The sequence below is a fragment of the Ictalurus punctatus genome, chromosome 6 (genome assembly GCF_001660625.3).
Source record: "Ictalurus punctatus breed USDA103 chromosome 6, Coco_2.0, whole genome shotgun sequence".
NCBI classification, from domain to species: domain Eukaryota; kingdom Metazoa; phylum Chordata; class Actinopteri; order Siluriformes; family Ictaluridae; genus Ictalurus; species Ictalurus punctatus.
In genome coordinates this window covers 21,677,836-21,694,528 of record NC_030421.2, presented here as the reverse complement: position 1 = coordinate 21,694,528, position 16,693 = coordinate 21,677,836, and the positions used below count along the sequence as shown (strand labels likewise).

General features: G+C 36.5%; 2 protein-coding genes across 5 annotated transcripts; both read left to right on the top strand.

Annotated features, from left to right (window-relative positions):
* The first annotated feature begins 934 nt into the window (after positions 1-934).
* rsph1 (radial spoke head component 1) lies at positions 935-4,877 on the top strand. Of its 4 annotated transcripts, NM_001200712.1 has the most exon segments (10): positions 994-1,078; positions 1,179-1,292; positions 2,380-2,485; positions 2,582-2,672; positions 2,893-3,032; positions 3,117-3,129; positions 3,132-3,149; positions 3,152-3,188; positions 3,853-3,979; positions 4,197-4,336. In NM_001200712.1, coding segments are annotated over 10 exon segments (783 nt in total). In that variant the 5' UTR covers positions 994-1,027; the 3' UTR covers positions 4,283-4,336.
* Positions 4,878-7,357: 2,480 nt separating this feature from the next.
* stx19 (syntaxin 19) lies at positions 7,358-10,428 on the top strand. Its single transcript, XM_017469497.3, has 2 exons — positions 7,358-7,845; positions 8,938-10,428. Exon 2 carries the CDS (start codon positions 8,989-8,991, stop codon positions 9,874-9,876), a length of 888 nt encoding a protein of 295 aa, XP_017324986.1. The 5' UTR covers positions 7,358-7,845; positions 8,938-8,988; the 3' UTR covers positions 9,877-10,428.
* The last annotated feature ends 6,265 nt before the right edge of the window (positions 10,429-16,693 follow it).

Genomic DNA, 16,693 nt, shown 5'->3' with positions numbered 1-16,693 from the left:
CTGAACAGGGGGTGTGAACGTAACCCTCCCTGGTGGTTGATACATGAAACCACTGCTGTGTTGTCTGTCACAACTAACACATGGTGACCGCTTAATTGAGGAAGAAAGAATTTCAGTGCTAGAACTACGGTCCGCATTTCTAGATGAATTATATGCCACTCCAGATGAGGGCCGCTCCAGAGACTGTGAGCTAGACAGCCGTCTTGAGGGAGGTGTCTGTTATTACTGTCTTGCAATAAGGATATGCCCCTTGAGTGTGACCCGAGGCTAGAAATCTCCAAATTCTCAGAGCACGTAGGCATCACTGCGTGACACGTGTCCTCAGACGAAACCCCCGACTTTTCTGGGATTCCATAGTTTCAGGCAACGCTCCTATAAAAAGAATATTGATATATTTTGTTAAAAATTCTAAAATTTAATATTTTAGAACTAATTTTTTATTTATTTATTTATTTTCTTTTTATAATCACATTGGAGGGAATTTACGTCTGGGATTCATACACATAGACAATCCATTTACTTTTTAATATAAGTGATATTGAAGAAAAAGTCAGAATTCAAAACATTCATACGACATGCACATTTAAATAACAATATAATAATAATAATATGGTGATGGTGATGATGATGATACTACTACTTCTACTACTACTACTACTGCTAATAATAATAATATGGTGATGATGATGATGAAGATAATAATAATAATAATAATAATAATAATAATAGTAGTAGTAGTAGTAGTAGTAGGCGGCTTTAGCGGCCTCGCCTAAATTTCACAGGGAAAACGTTGAACGTTTACGGGAAAAACATAAAACAAACACTTAAGATAAATTCTACCTGCACTTTATATATATTAAATAATAGCAAACACATTTGAAAAATCTGTTACGAAAGACTAATCTATTGCGCATGTCTGTTATAGGCGTTGTCATGGTAACGGAAAGCGCAACGAATACTTGCTCGTTGCAGCTAGCTGCTTGCGTGGTGATATATCAGTCTGTAACTGAGAATAAACACAGGAAAAATGTCTGACATTGGGTCTGAGGACTTGGAAGATGAGCAAACATTTCATGGAGTAAGTAGGTCAACTTCCTTTTCTGGCATTTTCACTGTCAGTTGTGGAGTAAAGTGTGTAATATACCTAATCACCGCGCGCGCGCGCGTGTGTGTGTAAGGAGTATGAAGGTGAGCGGAATGAAGCAGGAGAGAGGCATGGTGCTGGGAGAGCTGTGCTGCCCAATGGAGATATCTACCAGGGAATGTATGAACACGGGAACAGATCTGGACAGGTATTTCACACAGACTAATAAAACATGCTGTAATTCACTGCAAGTATAAGACACAGACATTGAACTCTCTGTATGGTGTTTATGAACTGATCAGATGCTAGTGGCTTAGCAGAGGGCTTCCCAAACTTTTTTGTCAACTGAACTCCTCCAACATATTGGGAACTTTTTTGTTCCCAAAACGTAAATTTCACCAAAAATTACATTTATGGTGAAACATTTAGGAACGAGCTAAACATGTTACACATTGCATGCTGCTTGTCAGTTTCTGAAATATATTAACATCATTACTATTTTTTTGTTGTTGCATTTTTGTATTACAGTTTTACTTTATAAACATCTATATATTTTACAATTGTAATCTAATGTGACATTGACAGTTCTATAAACCCCCTATAATGCCACCACAAACCCCTAAGTTTTCAAAAACCCCTGGTTGGGAAACATTGGCTTAGCATGAAAGGAGGGACAATAAAAGATTAGCATGTTTTGCTTATTAAAAAAAGAAAAGACCCAGACAAGTTAACTAGAAGTTAGATTGCTTTATCTGTCCACTGAAACCTTGCCTTCCATCTGTAAAAACATCCAAAACCTTTGATTAAGAAAATAATTTAGGTAATTAGTAATTACTTTGTTTTCTTAAGTCAGTTTAGGTTTAACAGTATGGATCAACGGAGTACAACTCACGGAGAACATCTTCTGTAAAGGATTCTGATAGTATAAACAATTTTGCTTTATATCAAAGACAGTGTTTTGGCCCCAAAGTTAGAATTATTTTGTTTATGATTGTTAAATTTACTGACAACGACAAACGTCCAGGGCTGCCTTTAGTGTTAATGACCTGAATCGGTGAAGGCACTGTGTATGAATGCAGTTATTTAGTTTTTTTAAAAGCCTGATTATTTTCATAATTACGTGATTTACTGTATATATACTGTGGATCTATACATATTGCATATGTATGTTCTTTGAATATTTCATTTAATAATAATTATTTATAGATAAGCTAAAAATTCTTTATGTTCTTTATTTTTGTTTGTAACCATGCACTTCATATAAAAGTCACTTGTTTCCATATATGGTTCATCAGGGAACCTACAGATTTAAGAATGGGGCTCAATACGTCGGGGAGTTTTACATGAACCTGAAACATGGACAAGGTGTTTTCTATTACCCTGATGGTTCCAAGTATGATGGTGAGAGTTTTCTATACTATATATTTTTTTAAGTATGTGGGGAGTTTCAAGCTGAGTGTATGGAAAAGACTGTCTGTGTGTCTTGCTTCGGGTTAGGCTCATGGGTGGAAGACCAGCGTCAGGGTCATGGGATTTACACATATCCTAATGGAGACAGCTATGATGGGGAGTGGCTGCGGCATCAAAGGTCTGTCATTAACATTTGATTTAGACCATATTATACATATAAAATCTATAACATTTCCAACTTTAATTTGCTTGGAGATGTTTGGCCATCAATAGATTTTCTTATAGGTTACAGTCATTGTAGGTCTATATATAGTTTATGTAGGTAATGTCTTATCCATAGTATCTATAGGTATATTTCTAATACCTTTATTACATTTCCTTCTCTGTCTGTCTCACAGACATGGGCAAGGTGTTTACACATACCATGAAACAGGTTCTAAGTATGCTGGCATGTGGGTTATGGGTAAGATGGAGTCAGTTGGAGAGTTAATCCATCTAAACCACAAATACCAAGGCAACTTTCGCAATAATAAAGTAAGTTCTGGTCCTTTCCCCCCTCAACAAAGTCTTTACTTTCATATGCTAGTTTGTGTGTCCTCTTATTTATTAAGGCTTTTTGCAGCCCTCAGGTCCAGGGAAGTATGTGTTTGACACTGGATGTGAGCAGCATGGGGAGTATCTGCGGGTAGATCAGGTAATGGCTGTGTGTGTGTGTGTGTGTGTGTGTGTGTTTTTGTGTGTATGTTTTTGGTGTGTTACAGTGATTGAAGGTAGGGGAATGTGTATGAAATATAAAAAAGTGAATGGAAATGAACATATGAAACAATGCTCTAATTCTGATGTAAAGTTTGGTGTGCTGGGTGTGATAGACTAATGAATTGTGTTATTGATTAAAGTAATTTCCCCTGCTGAAACTCCAGCCAGTTCTAAATGAGAGGACCGTTAAGGATGAGAAGACTATGACGTTGCATTCCCCCAACCCTGCTCAGGGGGAGCGCTTTATTTCCATTGCAGTCTTTGGAGAAGAGGTTCTGTGGCAATGGTTTAATGCCAGACTATTGCTGTGCCTTTCTTCTATAGTATAGTTGCAGTGTTGCCCTTGTGCATGCTAACAAAGGGCTTGTGAAAGTAAAAGACCTTACCTCTTGTTGCTAGAAGGTTTGATTTAAGAGAATGTTTTTAGATGTAGTCAGTCACTGGAGTTTCATATGTTTTAACATTATGCATGTGTGTATGTATCATGTGAAAACATTAGCATCTGTGTGTTTCCCTTAAAGATTGAGATGTGAGATTGTAATAAGTACATAGTGTAAGTTTGTATCAGTGCAACTTTTCATCACTCAAACTTTGGCATGTAGGATAAAGGAGATGCAGAAGAGGAAGCACATGTCACTACCACTGTTCTGAAATGGAAACCCAAAGCTTTGACATGCTTATCAGCTTGTGTCTCTGATCCACCATGTCTAAAAGATAATGTCTCTTCCGGTATGCCCATACCACATGTCTATATAACTGTACTGAATGGACCAGCCAGTATTTTCTAGGAATATTTTATTATAATGTCATAAATAGATTAAATAGATAAATCCTACTATTTATACTATTCAAATTTGAATAACATCACAGCAGTAAGGTTATGAAGATAATAAATCTATACTCTTGCTCATTTAGTTTAACTTTAGGCTTCTTCTTGGTCCTGTAGGCCAGTGCTTGTCTGAGGAGGGAAAGGCTCAAACACCCCTGGAAGAGCAGGACATGAGGCAGGACCCAGCACCAGAAACCAGTTAATCATTTAAGCTGCTTTGAGTCAATGGCTATTGTAAAAAGCACTATACAAAAAAATTTGAATTGAATCAAATTGAATTGAATTAATGCAAATGGCAGAGTGATTGGAATATATGTAAGAAATAACACACGATAGACTGTGCGGTTATACGGAAATAATCCACACTGGGGTGGTGTGATACAGCCTGATGCAACGCATTACCACCATGAAGTGGATTATTTTTGTGCACCCACATGGTCTGGAGTGTGTTATTCCATTTATAACACAGTAATTTTGCCAATGATCACTTTTCATTTATTAGCGAATGACGCAACTCAAGTTTTAACAGTTTAAATATTTAATACCGTGGAATGTCCTGGAGTTAGGAAGTTAGTTCCTGTTAGCACTTATGCTATACCTGTAATAACACTTGTTAGATCACCAGTATCTCCTCTCTCTCTCCCTCTCTCTCTCTGTCTCTCTCTCTCACTCTGAAAACTCTGTCCTCAAGACTTTCCTGTGCTGGGAAATGTTGCAAAACACCATGACTGTTACAAAGCGCTGGCTTCTATAAATGTTAAATAAATGTCTCCTAAAAAAATAAATAAATAAAACACAGTTTAAGAAGCCCTGTGCTAAGCCACCACATCATTCATTAAATCTGTTTATTATTAGTCTTAGATTCTGTGGACTGTGCACCATACAAGTCCCTGTGTATGAGATGTTACTATAGAAATAATAATGTTAGAATAATAGCATTAATAATAACGATCATTAATATTATGTTACGGAACCACTGTCTGAGCCATGCTGTTATACAAAAATAATAAAACAAAATGCTTCTACCAAGCAGATTAGAGAATTCAACCACGCTGTGGTATAATGGTGATATAATATTACTAAAGCCTCTTTCTGATACTTTACATTAAATTGGTTATTACTATTATTTGTATCTATTGCCAAATATGTCCACATGAGTTTCCTTTGGTTCTCTGGCTTCCTCCCACTTCCCAAAAACATGCAGGTCGGCAGATTGGCTGCACTAAATTGCCCCAAGGTGTGAATGTGTGTGGTGCCCTATAATGGACTGGTGTCCTATTCAGGGTGTATTCCCATCTCACACACAGTGTTCCTGGGATTGGTCCCAGCTCCACCATAACCCTGACCAGGAAGTGCACACTGAAGATGAACAAATGAATCAAGTTAAATGTAGATCATACACAGCATAACAAAATTAATAAATAAATTTAACAAAATCACTATTCCATTATATTACTTTATAAACCAGCAGCAGTGAGTAATCTGTATTTTCTTTATATGGTCAGCAGGGGGCAGTGTATACTACCTAGAACACTATTTTCTTGGCTCAACAGTTTTGTTTACTCAGTTCATAAACAAATATATCCGGCCAAGGAGTAATTGCAATGTACTTCACAAATAAATATAGAGGATTGTGGAGAAAGAAGACATTTCGTGGATGTGGAGGTCCCTGATCAGTAAGCAGAGTGAAGATGAAACCAGCTGATATTCAAAATTTGACATGTTTAAAGAATAATGTTCATTCTGTGGTGTTCCAAAGTCTGTAAATCAGTTTTGTCCAGACTTTATTCCTGCCATAGCAATAATAGGTAATAAATACAATGATATCATAAATGTTACAGACATTTCTACTTTATAAAGGTCTTTAAACAAATGATGTATATGAATTTGGGTAGGAAATTAGTAGTAAAGTCTTTATTAAACAGCAATGGCATCATCCAGTATAAGGAAGGCAATCTACGTTTTTGATCACATTGCTGTTTGCATTTCTTAGAAACAGGTGGACAGGGCTGCAGGCTTGTGTTACTGTTTGAGTCACTGTGGTTGGAGCTATAGGGTTTTTTTGTATTCAGTTACACCTTTATTTGCTTTCAACTTCCTGCTTTACTCTCCACTTTCTGCTTAATCTTTTAGCAAATTTCAGCACAGTCTTCAAGACAAACAGCACAGGCACTGCCATCAGATTTTAATTTTAAATTTTTTATTTTTTATTTTTTTTTTTTTTATCAGTAATGACATTCTGTTGTTCCACATGTTTTTGTGGCAAGATAAGAAATTTAGGTGTAACAATGAATAATATCTTTATTTGGTCTGAATCATTTCTGTCCTTTATTTGTTTCTGCTTGCTTCCTTTTACTTGAGTGTCTTTGATCTAAACGCTTCGTCCTTTTAACCCAAAGTACTTCTGACTCAGGCCTTTCTGTGTGTGTGGGAGTGAAGCTTTCATATATCTCTATATATGTGTAAATATTTAGAGCAAACATGGACTTTTTAAATGGTCTGAACATGTTAAAATGGTCTGAACACTTCAACAATATTTACAGTTTGTCAGTGTTGCTTATAAGACTTCTACTCACGCCACCAGGTTTATTTCTAATTCCGAAAGCAGGCCACTAAAAGATTTACCTAATATCATTTTGGGGATTATGGCCTGCATTTAGCTTTTAACTCTATGTGTCTATCCAGGAATGAAGAAAAGCAGCTTTCTTTCTTTCTGATGTGTCCTTGATAATGGTTTTAGTTCTCTTTATAAGGGCCACCGATTGGTTAGAGAGATAGATGTAGCTTTACTGAATCCTTCAGCCTACTGCAACAAAGCAACATGTTTCTGAAAGCACAATTTACTCCTGAACAAATCTGACAGAGAAAAGTCTCAAGGTCTTTTAACACTTAAACTCCCAGGACCTTAGAGCGGGACCAGACTTACATTTCTTACACTAGTAACTGCATTAGTCTACCTTTTCTGCTAGTTTCTTTGTTGGTACTGAAGAAATCTTAGTAGTAAGTGAAGATATGCTTTAAAAATAATACGGTGAAATTAATCTCCTTCTCTGAGGGGATTTTTATAAGGCATCACAAATCAATGACATAAATAACAGTTGTTTTTTCAACATATTGAAGTGGTTTTTCTTTTCTTCTTTTAAGATATGTAAAGATTCATATCATATATTAAGTTATGATTATATAACCTCTCAGGCAACCTGAGGTTAGTGGTGGGCTTAATTTTATTTACTTACAGTAATAAAGAAATCAGTGGAAGTACCTCATAAAGTTAGTATAAATCTGCATGTGTGTGTGTTATGTTTTTGTTAGGCAATACTCCAACAGCTATCTCCAACAGCCTGTAGGAATTTTGATTATGTTGTCAGAAGTTATCAGATCAATTGAATGAGCTTTTTGTTGTGTTAAATGACATTATGGCCAGGAATTGTGCTTGGGTCAATGCATGAGTTGTTTCAGTACTGTGCTTATTCACGTCACTCCTCCTTTTTCAGACAGCCTAAAATCTTCACTCTCTATTGGTCAAACAAAGTTCTAACTGTAATAGTAGGTGTGGCTGCGAACTAGCTCTACCAGAATTCCCATGGGTCAGGACTGTGTAACTGAGACTAGGAGAAGCTAAGGGAGTTTTATTCCTGGCATTTGCTTTAAAGCCAGGCTGAAGTAGAGAATGCCTCTGATGAATCAAGATTATTAGGATATTTTGTTCTCTCTATGGACTCATGATGCAGCGCCATTCAACCCTCCAGGGACTAAAACATAAGCGGTAAGATGGGAGAGAAAAATATCACATTTATATACTAAACAGTTACAAATGTACTTACTATTTATTCTCAAATGGATTGAAGGTAGGGAATATTCCTTTTAGGACAGATATATAGATGGACAAAACATTTCACATGATATATATGATCATATAAATATGACACAATTACATTGCTGTTTATTTTGGCTGAAAATGTTTGCATATGGGTAAAGGCTATTGAAACAGATTTTTATGTAGGCTTTTTTGGTGTTCAGGAAACAATGCAAAACAAACCAACATGTCCAAAAGCATCACATCTTTTTCTAACTGTGAGAAACTATTGTCCATGTTGGTGTAAATTACATATTGTAGTAGATACACAGATTTTAATCAGAACAAACTAGAACTGAATGTTAAACGTTTCATAAAATGTTTTTAATAGGCTTTTTCGGTGTAAGATTTCCTTAGGAGGTCTCTCACACAGGAACAGTGGCAGTGAGAACAAAACAAAGCCCAGATTTATGTTTATAAGCCTTCCTTCCAAAGCAATTGGTGGAGCCACACACATACAGGAAAGGTATTAGCAGTCTTCAGTGTTTAAAATCAATCTACAAAAGTGAATATCCACTAGTACTCCATTTACTGTAAGTGAGAAATACTATTAGTAATGAATGCTATTTCTTTCCACCACAAATACATAAGTCACTGCAGAAAATAAATCCCAGTGAAGTTTGTCTTTAGTTAAAAAAATGTTAACTGGGATTGCAATGAGATAGAAAAGTATGTTTTTCTATCAGCAGAACCAAAAACGAAAAATTCAGAAATGTCTCCTAAACTATTGTATACAAATGTGTAATTATGTTGTATACACACAGTGGTCACCAGAATCAACAGCTTTGAGTAAAAGGAAGTTCTTTTATTGCATAATGAGAAAAACCAAAACAAAAACCAAGCCATTTTGTATCACGGGACTTGTACAGTGAAAGGCCATTGTATAAACCCAACCTTCAATATTTACACAGTATAATATTTGCTTATCCCTATCATATATATGTTGAAAATGATGTCAGTAGCAACATATTTTTCATTGACATCTTCTTTGATTTATTACAGGACAACAACACTGCCTATTATTTCCAAGGTCTTCCTCTCTGAGCTTTAGTCATGAAGGATCGATTAGAAGAGCTGCGTCTGCAGATCAAAACAAATCAGCAACTTCAAGACGGTAACTCCTTCACCCAACATGAAGACGAAGAGCCAATGTCCTTCCTTGTTCGCTGGCCACAAGCTGTGCTCTTTGAGACTGAGCCTGTGCTGGAGAATTTCCTGGATGAGGCTAAGCGTGTTCGTGACAGCCTTGAAGAGCTGGAGGCTGAGGTTAAGAAGTTCAGTCAGCAGCAGAGAAACCTCGTGGCCACCATGCGGCGCTTCAGTGTCATGAAAAAAGAGAGCAGCCTGACTCGGGATATCAAGCTGCAGGCTGAGAACCTGCATAAGAAGCTTGATGCTCTCTCAATGCAGGCAAAGCGCACTGAGACTGAACTGGGGGCGTCAGCTGCTACAGCCCGGATCCAACATGCCCAGCATGATGTTCTCCGCCGTCGGTTCCAGGAGATCATGCGTCAGTACAATGACTCGCTCCTGAGCAAGCAAGACAAATGCAAGCAGTTCATCATAAGGCAGCTGGAGATCTCTGGCCGAGAGGTATCAGAGGAAGAAGTGGAAAACATGGTAGAGCAGGGTAAATGGGATGTTTTCAATGAGAACATCCTGGTGGATGTCAAGATCACTCGCACACAGTTATCTGAGTTGGAGCAACGCCACAAAGAACTGCTCACCCTTGAGAGCAACATGAAGGACCTGAGAGAACTCTTTCTAGATGTGTTCATGCTTGTGGAAGAGCAAGGAGCGCAAATTGACAATATCCAGGCCAATGTAGAGAAGACTCAGGACTATGTGATGGTTTGTAATGAGAAATTCAAGATGGCTTCCAGATATAGGAAGAATAACCCTTTAAGAAGACTGTGTTGTTGCTGCTGCCCATGGGCATGAAGCAGGACATATAGTATGAAGGGCTTAGTTTGTGAAAACATAAAGAGAACCTGTGGAATTTATACAAGCCTGGATAGTTTCCCTACTGTAGCTCAACCCTAGCTCGATTTAAGACATTTCTGTGTGGAACTGATATGTAGCTACTAATGATACAAATGCTCATGCTTTATTTTAGTTATGTAGAAAATATTTTATTTATTTATGACAGAGATGTATTTTATTTCTATATTACACTACATATTTTATCTTTTTTTTTTTTTTTTTTTACTATGGCCAACCCCATTTCATTTTGAGTTTTAATTTAAATACATATGGTGTGTGTGTGTGTTTTCCATTCAACACTGCTGTTTCAGTGAAAAAATTTACATTGCTTGCTTTCTTTCTGTCATGCCCTCATTGTGAGTGTGGTTTCTGAATTCATTCAAAAAGATGATGTCTTATAATGACTAATCACTGTTGTATGACAGAAAACGTTAAAACAATAGAAATAAAATGTTTCTAGGGCTGTGTAATACTCCAAGTTAGGATGCTATACGGTTTTCCTAAATGCCACAGTGTTGTTAAGCGTGATTGTTCTGCACTATATCAGCATTCATACGGTAAATACAAATCTATATTTATCAACAGTGAAATGTCCATTATTCATTTAGATGAAGGGAGTGAAAGTGTTACGTCAGATGATAGAGGAAGACAAACTGATCTGGGTGTGTCTTGTGAACCGCATAACACTTATTCAGAACAATACTGTGCCAAAGAAATTGTGTAAAGACAGTGTTTATACATATTTACAGAATTTTTTTAAATGTAAAAATCCTTTTACATTAACTTTGATTTTACAAAGACATCCTCAATGAATAATTAATTAGGTTTTCAAAAACGAACTGGACCATAATCTATCAGCATTATGTGGACTTTATGGGGTTTCTTTATGCAAACGTTTGTTTGGAAAGCGATTCTTTTGACTCTTTTGTTATAGTCCCAGTTGTTTTTATTTTTCCATTGGCTGAACTCCTGGGATCTCCAGAATCAGTAGCAGTAGCAGTAATCTGCCACCTACTGTTACAAATATGAAGTACACAATAGGATATATCAAGTCATTCTTTATTAGCCCAGCTTTCAATACAATATTTGACTGGGAAAGTGAGGGGAAAAAGTATTTGGATACTTTTTATTTTTTTAAATATATTTTAATTTTTTCATTTAATATACTTCCAGTGCATTTATCCACTTTAAATCTACTTTCAAATTACACGCATTTTCAATGTCTTTTTACTTTGTATAATTTGTATGTAAATATGAAAATAAGTAAGTATTCATAAGCGTAAAATATATGCTTCATTTATAGCCTACACATATATAAAAATCAAGTTCTAGATATAAATGCTGTTCGTAAACTTGTTCGTATCCAAGATATTGCCATGGGCTAGGAAGATTATACAAAACAAGTACCAAATTACGGTGAAGGTAGAAGAACTTCCTACAGTTCTCTGGGACAACATTATTATAACATTATTAAACAACATTTGAACTGATGAACGCAACAGAGCCATAGTAAAGACATTAAGCATCCCTTACAGTACAAGTCGTTTGATAATACGCAGGTGGAAAGTTCATGGAACCACAATTAATCATCCCCAGACAGGTGTGCCAGACAACATTGTACAAAGCACTCTCAGATTAATTAAAGGAAGGTAAGAGAGAAGACAGCAGTTACTTGAAAAGCGTTGCAGGACAACGTGAAAGTGAGAGGAACAACAGTTGCACAGAGAACTACAGTATGAGCAATGAACTGCACCGCAATTATCTCCATTCCTACACCTTGCGAAAAATGTTTTAACAAGACAACAACCCCAAACATACAACCAAATATAACTGAGGAAAGCCTTGCATGGCCTAGCCAATCTCCCAACTTGAATCCATCGAAAATGTATGAAGGATATAATTTTTGAAATTTTGAGGTACCATCAGTGGGACTCTTGTAATCCTGTGGAATTGAAGATGATTTGCCAAGAAGAATGGGTCAAAATTAAAACAATTTCTTACCTTAGGCATCTCAAAACTGTAATTGCCAACAACATAATGAGAAATAATGTTGTGAATATGTGGTGTCTGAATACTTTTTTCCATCTATCCATCCATCTATTTTCTGTACCACTTATCATACAGGGTTGTGGAGGAGCCTGGAGCTTATGCCAGGGAACTCAGGGTACAAGGCAGGGGACACCCTGGACAGGGTGCCAATCCATCGCAGAGCACAATCACATACACACACACACACATACACACACACACACACACACACACACACACACACACACACACACACACACTCTCACACACACTATGGATAATTTGGAAATGCTAATCAGCCTACAATGGATGTCTTTGGACTAGGGGAGTATACCAGAGGAGGCCCCAGAAGCATGGGGAGAACATGCAAGCTCTGCACACACAAGATGGAGGTGCGAATCGAACCCCCAACCCTGTAGATGCAAAGCAAACCTGCTAACGGCTAAGCCACTGTGCCCATACTGTCCCTGTCCCTGTCCCCCCCCACCCCTCCGTCCCTGTCCCCGTCCCCAATTAATTAAAAATTTTAACATCTTTTCTATGCTCATGACTACATACTTTTTTGTTCATATTTATAAGTACAAAGACAATATACATTATATGTGTACATTTAAAGTGGATATGTACTAGAAGTATATTAAATAACAAAAACAATACTGAATGAATCGTTATTCCCCCTCACTAAATACCAAACCCCTACATACACCATTTAGTGTCTATCCCCGAAGCAACAATTAAAGCAAAAATTCCAGAAAATTATTTTCTTGTCACTACTGTGCTTGACTGAGATCTTTCTCTTCCATAAATGATTTTTTTTCATGCATGATATAATACTTGTACTGCCTGTTGTGTCCATATTGATCCCTAGCCAGTGCACGTTTATGTACTGTATTTTAATTAGTGCCATTTGAGAGGTCACATTTAACACTGAAAAAGCAAGTCAGCTATAGTGTTTGCAATAGGAAAATCACATAAGGTACAATAAATAAAATGAGTAATGTGAACTGTATCACTGTGCCAAGCCACTGTAGAGGCTTAAGCTATATGAAAGATGTGAAAGAGATTAGAAGTATCTGCAGCGGACATTAGCCAACAGACAGAGCTTTGTGTGTTTTACAAGTTCAGTTTACAGCAGACTGTCAAAGTAACACTAATACACACTGGAAACTGAATACAGTCTGTCATAAATCATCACCTGATTCAAAGAGATTACAGGATTCCTGTATAAACCACCTGCCAGTGTAAACTCTTACCCCAATGAAGCCACTGTATTCAGCCTGTCAGAAAGGATAAGCAGGTGATATAAAGCAGAGGACTGGCACTTGAAAGCTTCCTGTTTCTCAGCTATCTCTAAAGCAGTTTACTTTAACGCACAGACAAAGCTGACGAAAAACAACATCAGATAATAGGAATGTTAGATTTACAATTCCAACAAACCTACATAAAGATTTTATAACAAAAGGATAATTTTATTGCTCTAATTTCATGCCATCACATATATTATGATGCCACGTTTTTACCCACCTTGATACTACTCATTTACTCATTTGTCAAACTTTACAATTATTAATAAAATGATTTAACTCAGCACTCTAACATTAAGCACGTATACTTTTCTTTCCATTCCACACTACATTTTTGTTAAGCTATTTATACATGCCAGCATCTTCTTTTACATTTAATCTTGAAGACACTACTAACACACTACCAACAAAGTTTTATATGCCATAATTTCTATATTGTTATCTAGAAAAGGGTCCAGAATTGTATGGTGTTTTATTAATCTACTGGCACTAACATTATGTGATTCCCTAAAATCCCCTAATTTGCACACAATATGAGGTTCCATCTCATTTTGTGTTAGAAAGTACCCTATATTAGAGCAACAAAAATACATTTATATAGGACTCCATCAGAACCGCTCCCAGTGTGAAGGTGTAATTTTTTCAAAGTAACAGTAGGTGTCACAACAGGAAAACTTGTGAGTTTCCACCAGGCTCTAATTGTTACTGCACTAATGTTTTCTCTTTACGTTAAAAAAACAAGTTTAGCAGAATTTCTTAAATGTTACATTAACACTAAATGTTACTACTACTACTACTACTACTACCACTAATAATAATAACAAAATTAAATAAAACCAAATCATTACAAATACATGTGTTGTGCTGAAATTATCGGATGTTATTGTAAATAGTAAACCACAATAAAAACCGTTATATTAATATAAAGGTTCTCAATAGTTATATAGTCTAAAATCTCTAAAAATGACACAGAAGCATTTGAGATAAAGTTAAATTTAAGGTCAAGTACTGTTCACATAAACCACAAACATTTGCTATAAGAACAGTTGGGGTTCCAGAAGACTGTAAGGATAAAGCTAAACATATTTAATCCAATAGGACACAAGAACTTAAATTGAAATTTTCAAAATCACTACAGCTAAAAGTTATTGATGTTTGGTTTTGCTTTTATAATTTAATTCAAACTATAGCTAAAAAAAATATTATCAATCCATCCACAGTACAAAAAAAAAGAAGAAAAAAAAAAAGACTGCAAACCACAATGGTCCTTAATTATATTTGCTGAATTGGATAACTCCTTTTGACTTTGTTATATAATCAGAATGAGTGGGGAGAGTGCACTCAGCACTATTTTTGCTAACGTAATCAAAAGAGAAATCTTGTTTTTTTTTTTTTTTTTTCTAAACCTACAGCCTAATTGTCCTTGTAAGAGGACAGTAACATTTAGTGCTCTTTTTGTACTCTTTGTAATACAGGAAGAAGAGAACAGAACAAATATATGATTGTATACTTCATAAAATGGTGGCTGGCTCTTACAATCCAATTATAACAGAGACATGACCAATGCTGTGGTATAAAATTCACATTACTTTTGTAATCCTCATCTCAGAAGACCGAGATTAATAAGCATCATCACAGCACAGAGCTAACTAACTGTTCTCAAAAGTGAAGCAGGAAGCTGAAAGGTCAAGTACAAACCCTCATTCTGAATTATGGAGTGCATGTAGTGCTTCCTCTCTGATTCAGTCTTTAACAAAGCACAGCAGAGGATTAATAAACTTTCACAATCTGACCACAGCAATGTGGAATGAATGTGGTTCTTTGTTGTCAGCCCAATCTGTAATACCCTGGGTGGGAATGTGAAGTCCTGACGTAGTTCATCAGGCAGATGTTGCTGTACCTGGAAGAGGACTGGAGGAGCTTTGCACTAGGCCCTGAAACATACACTGGAGCCCCAGCTGGTCAGGCTGATTTACTAGGATCTGTGACACCCATGCTCTGAACCATGACTATTTGGGAATGCTGTAATATCCAGATTTCTCTGTGCTAAGATCTCATTATCTGAATGAGGCACCGGAGAGAAGTGCATGTGGTCATTAATGAGTCAGTTTGGAATTAAATCGTTTAGCAGGTGTCACCCAGCAAGTACTTTCCTAGAATATGAAAGTTTGCAGTAATTTGGGGTTTAAAATCATGTGGGGAAAATAAAATAAAATAAAATATATTACATTCACACACTTGCTTCAATTATGAGTGGTAGCCTGGGAAAAGCCTTCACATGGTCAAATTGTGTCATTTTCTACTATGATATGCAACAGTTCTGGAACTTGATGTCTTAATTGCACATTTGCAAATTGCACATTTGATGTCAACCAGAAATAAAGTTCTAGCATTTTAAAGCCTGAAAACCCCGAAAGTGTGAAAACTGCACTTAAAGATTTCATTCCATCTATTTATGGAAAAAACATTACTGACAAATTTGTAGAAACATATAAGTTTACAATGGGAAATTAGTTTTCACTTTGATTATCATCATCATCATCATCATCCACATCAGTCACTGAAGTAAAAATTTCCTGCGGCATAAGCCTCATCATCGTCTGTTCACTCACTGCTCAATGTTCAAAATTAAAATCAAAATGATTAATTCAGTCAGTTGTGTTCTGTTGACTACATCTCTTGTTATTAATGTCTTATTAGGTCTTCCCTGTTTTGATGTGATGGTGCAGGAGCATGGCTGACAGTTTTAACAGTTAGTATCTGAACACACACTGAATTGATTAGGTTTATGTCTGTTTTGTTTTGCTATGAAACTGTCCAAAAACATGATAAAATTTTAAGAAAAGCACACTTAGCTAGCAGGGGTTTTGACAGCTTTATGCAGACTGACTGCATTGACCATGGCATTACACTGTCTCCTCACAGAACACGATGTTTTCAGGAAGACAGCCAAGGCAAGGTTGCAAAGAAGCCTAAATATGTTCTTAAAGTATATTACTGTCAGAAAAACTACATTTTGGCTCACAAGTGGTGCAAGAGAGACATGATATATGGCACCAACCACCTCCTCACAACCCCCCCTCCCCAGCAATGAATATCTATGCTATGAATATTTGTGGCCAGTAGCTGGAGGATAAAAAATGGCCAGGAGGGATGGCATACTCTTTCTCCCCTTTCAATCACAGTGACATCATCTGTGAGCCCATGGATGCAGAAACGGATATATAGCTCTTTCCTCCTATTGTGTTACACTGCCATGTGCTTCAGCATGAGCAGCAGTTCAGATGGCTTCACTTATTCTCAGCGGAAACACATGTTCAGAAATGACAGGTGACCAAATTGGGGAGAAAATGGGGAATAGTAAAAAAAATTCTGTCTGTTTTTTTTTTTTTTTGTGTTTTCCACAAATGTTGAAAATGTGTATGACTGTAAATATAACTGAA

What these genes read in the sequence shown, in the direction of transcription:
- rsph1 (XM_017469034.3), top strand. Translation starts at nt 1,028, where the DNA reads ATGTCTGACATTGGGTCTGAGGACTTGGAAGATGAGCAAACATTTCAT. An exon ending in ATGAGCAAACATTTCATGGA is followed by an intron (nt 1,079 to 1,178) that starts GTAAGTAGGTCA and finishes TGTGTGTGTAAG; the next exon opens with GAGTATGAAGGTGAGCGGAA. An exon ending in GCAACTTTCGCAATAATAAA is followed by an intron (nt 3,029 to 3,116) that starts GTAAGTTCTGGT and finishes GGCTTTTTGCAG; the next exon opens with CCCTCAGGTCCAGGGAAGTA.
- stx19 (XM_017469497.3), top strand. Translation starts at nt 8,989, where the DNA reads ATGAAGGATCGATTAGAAGAGCTGCGTCTGCAGATCAAAACAAATCAG.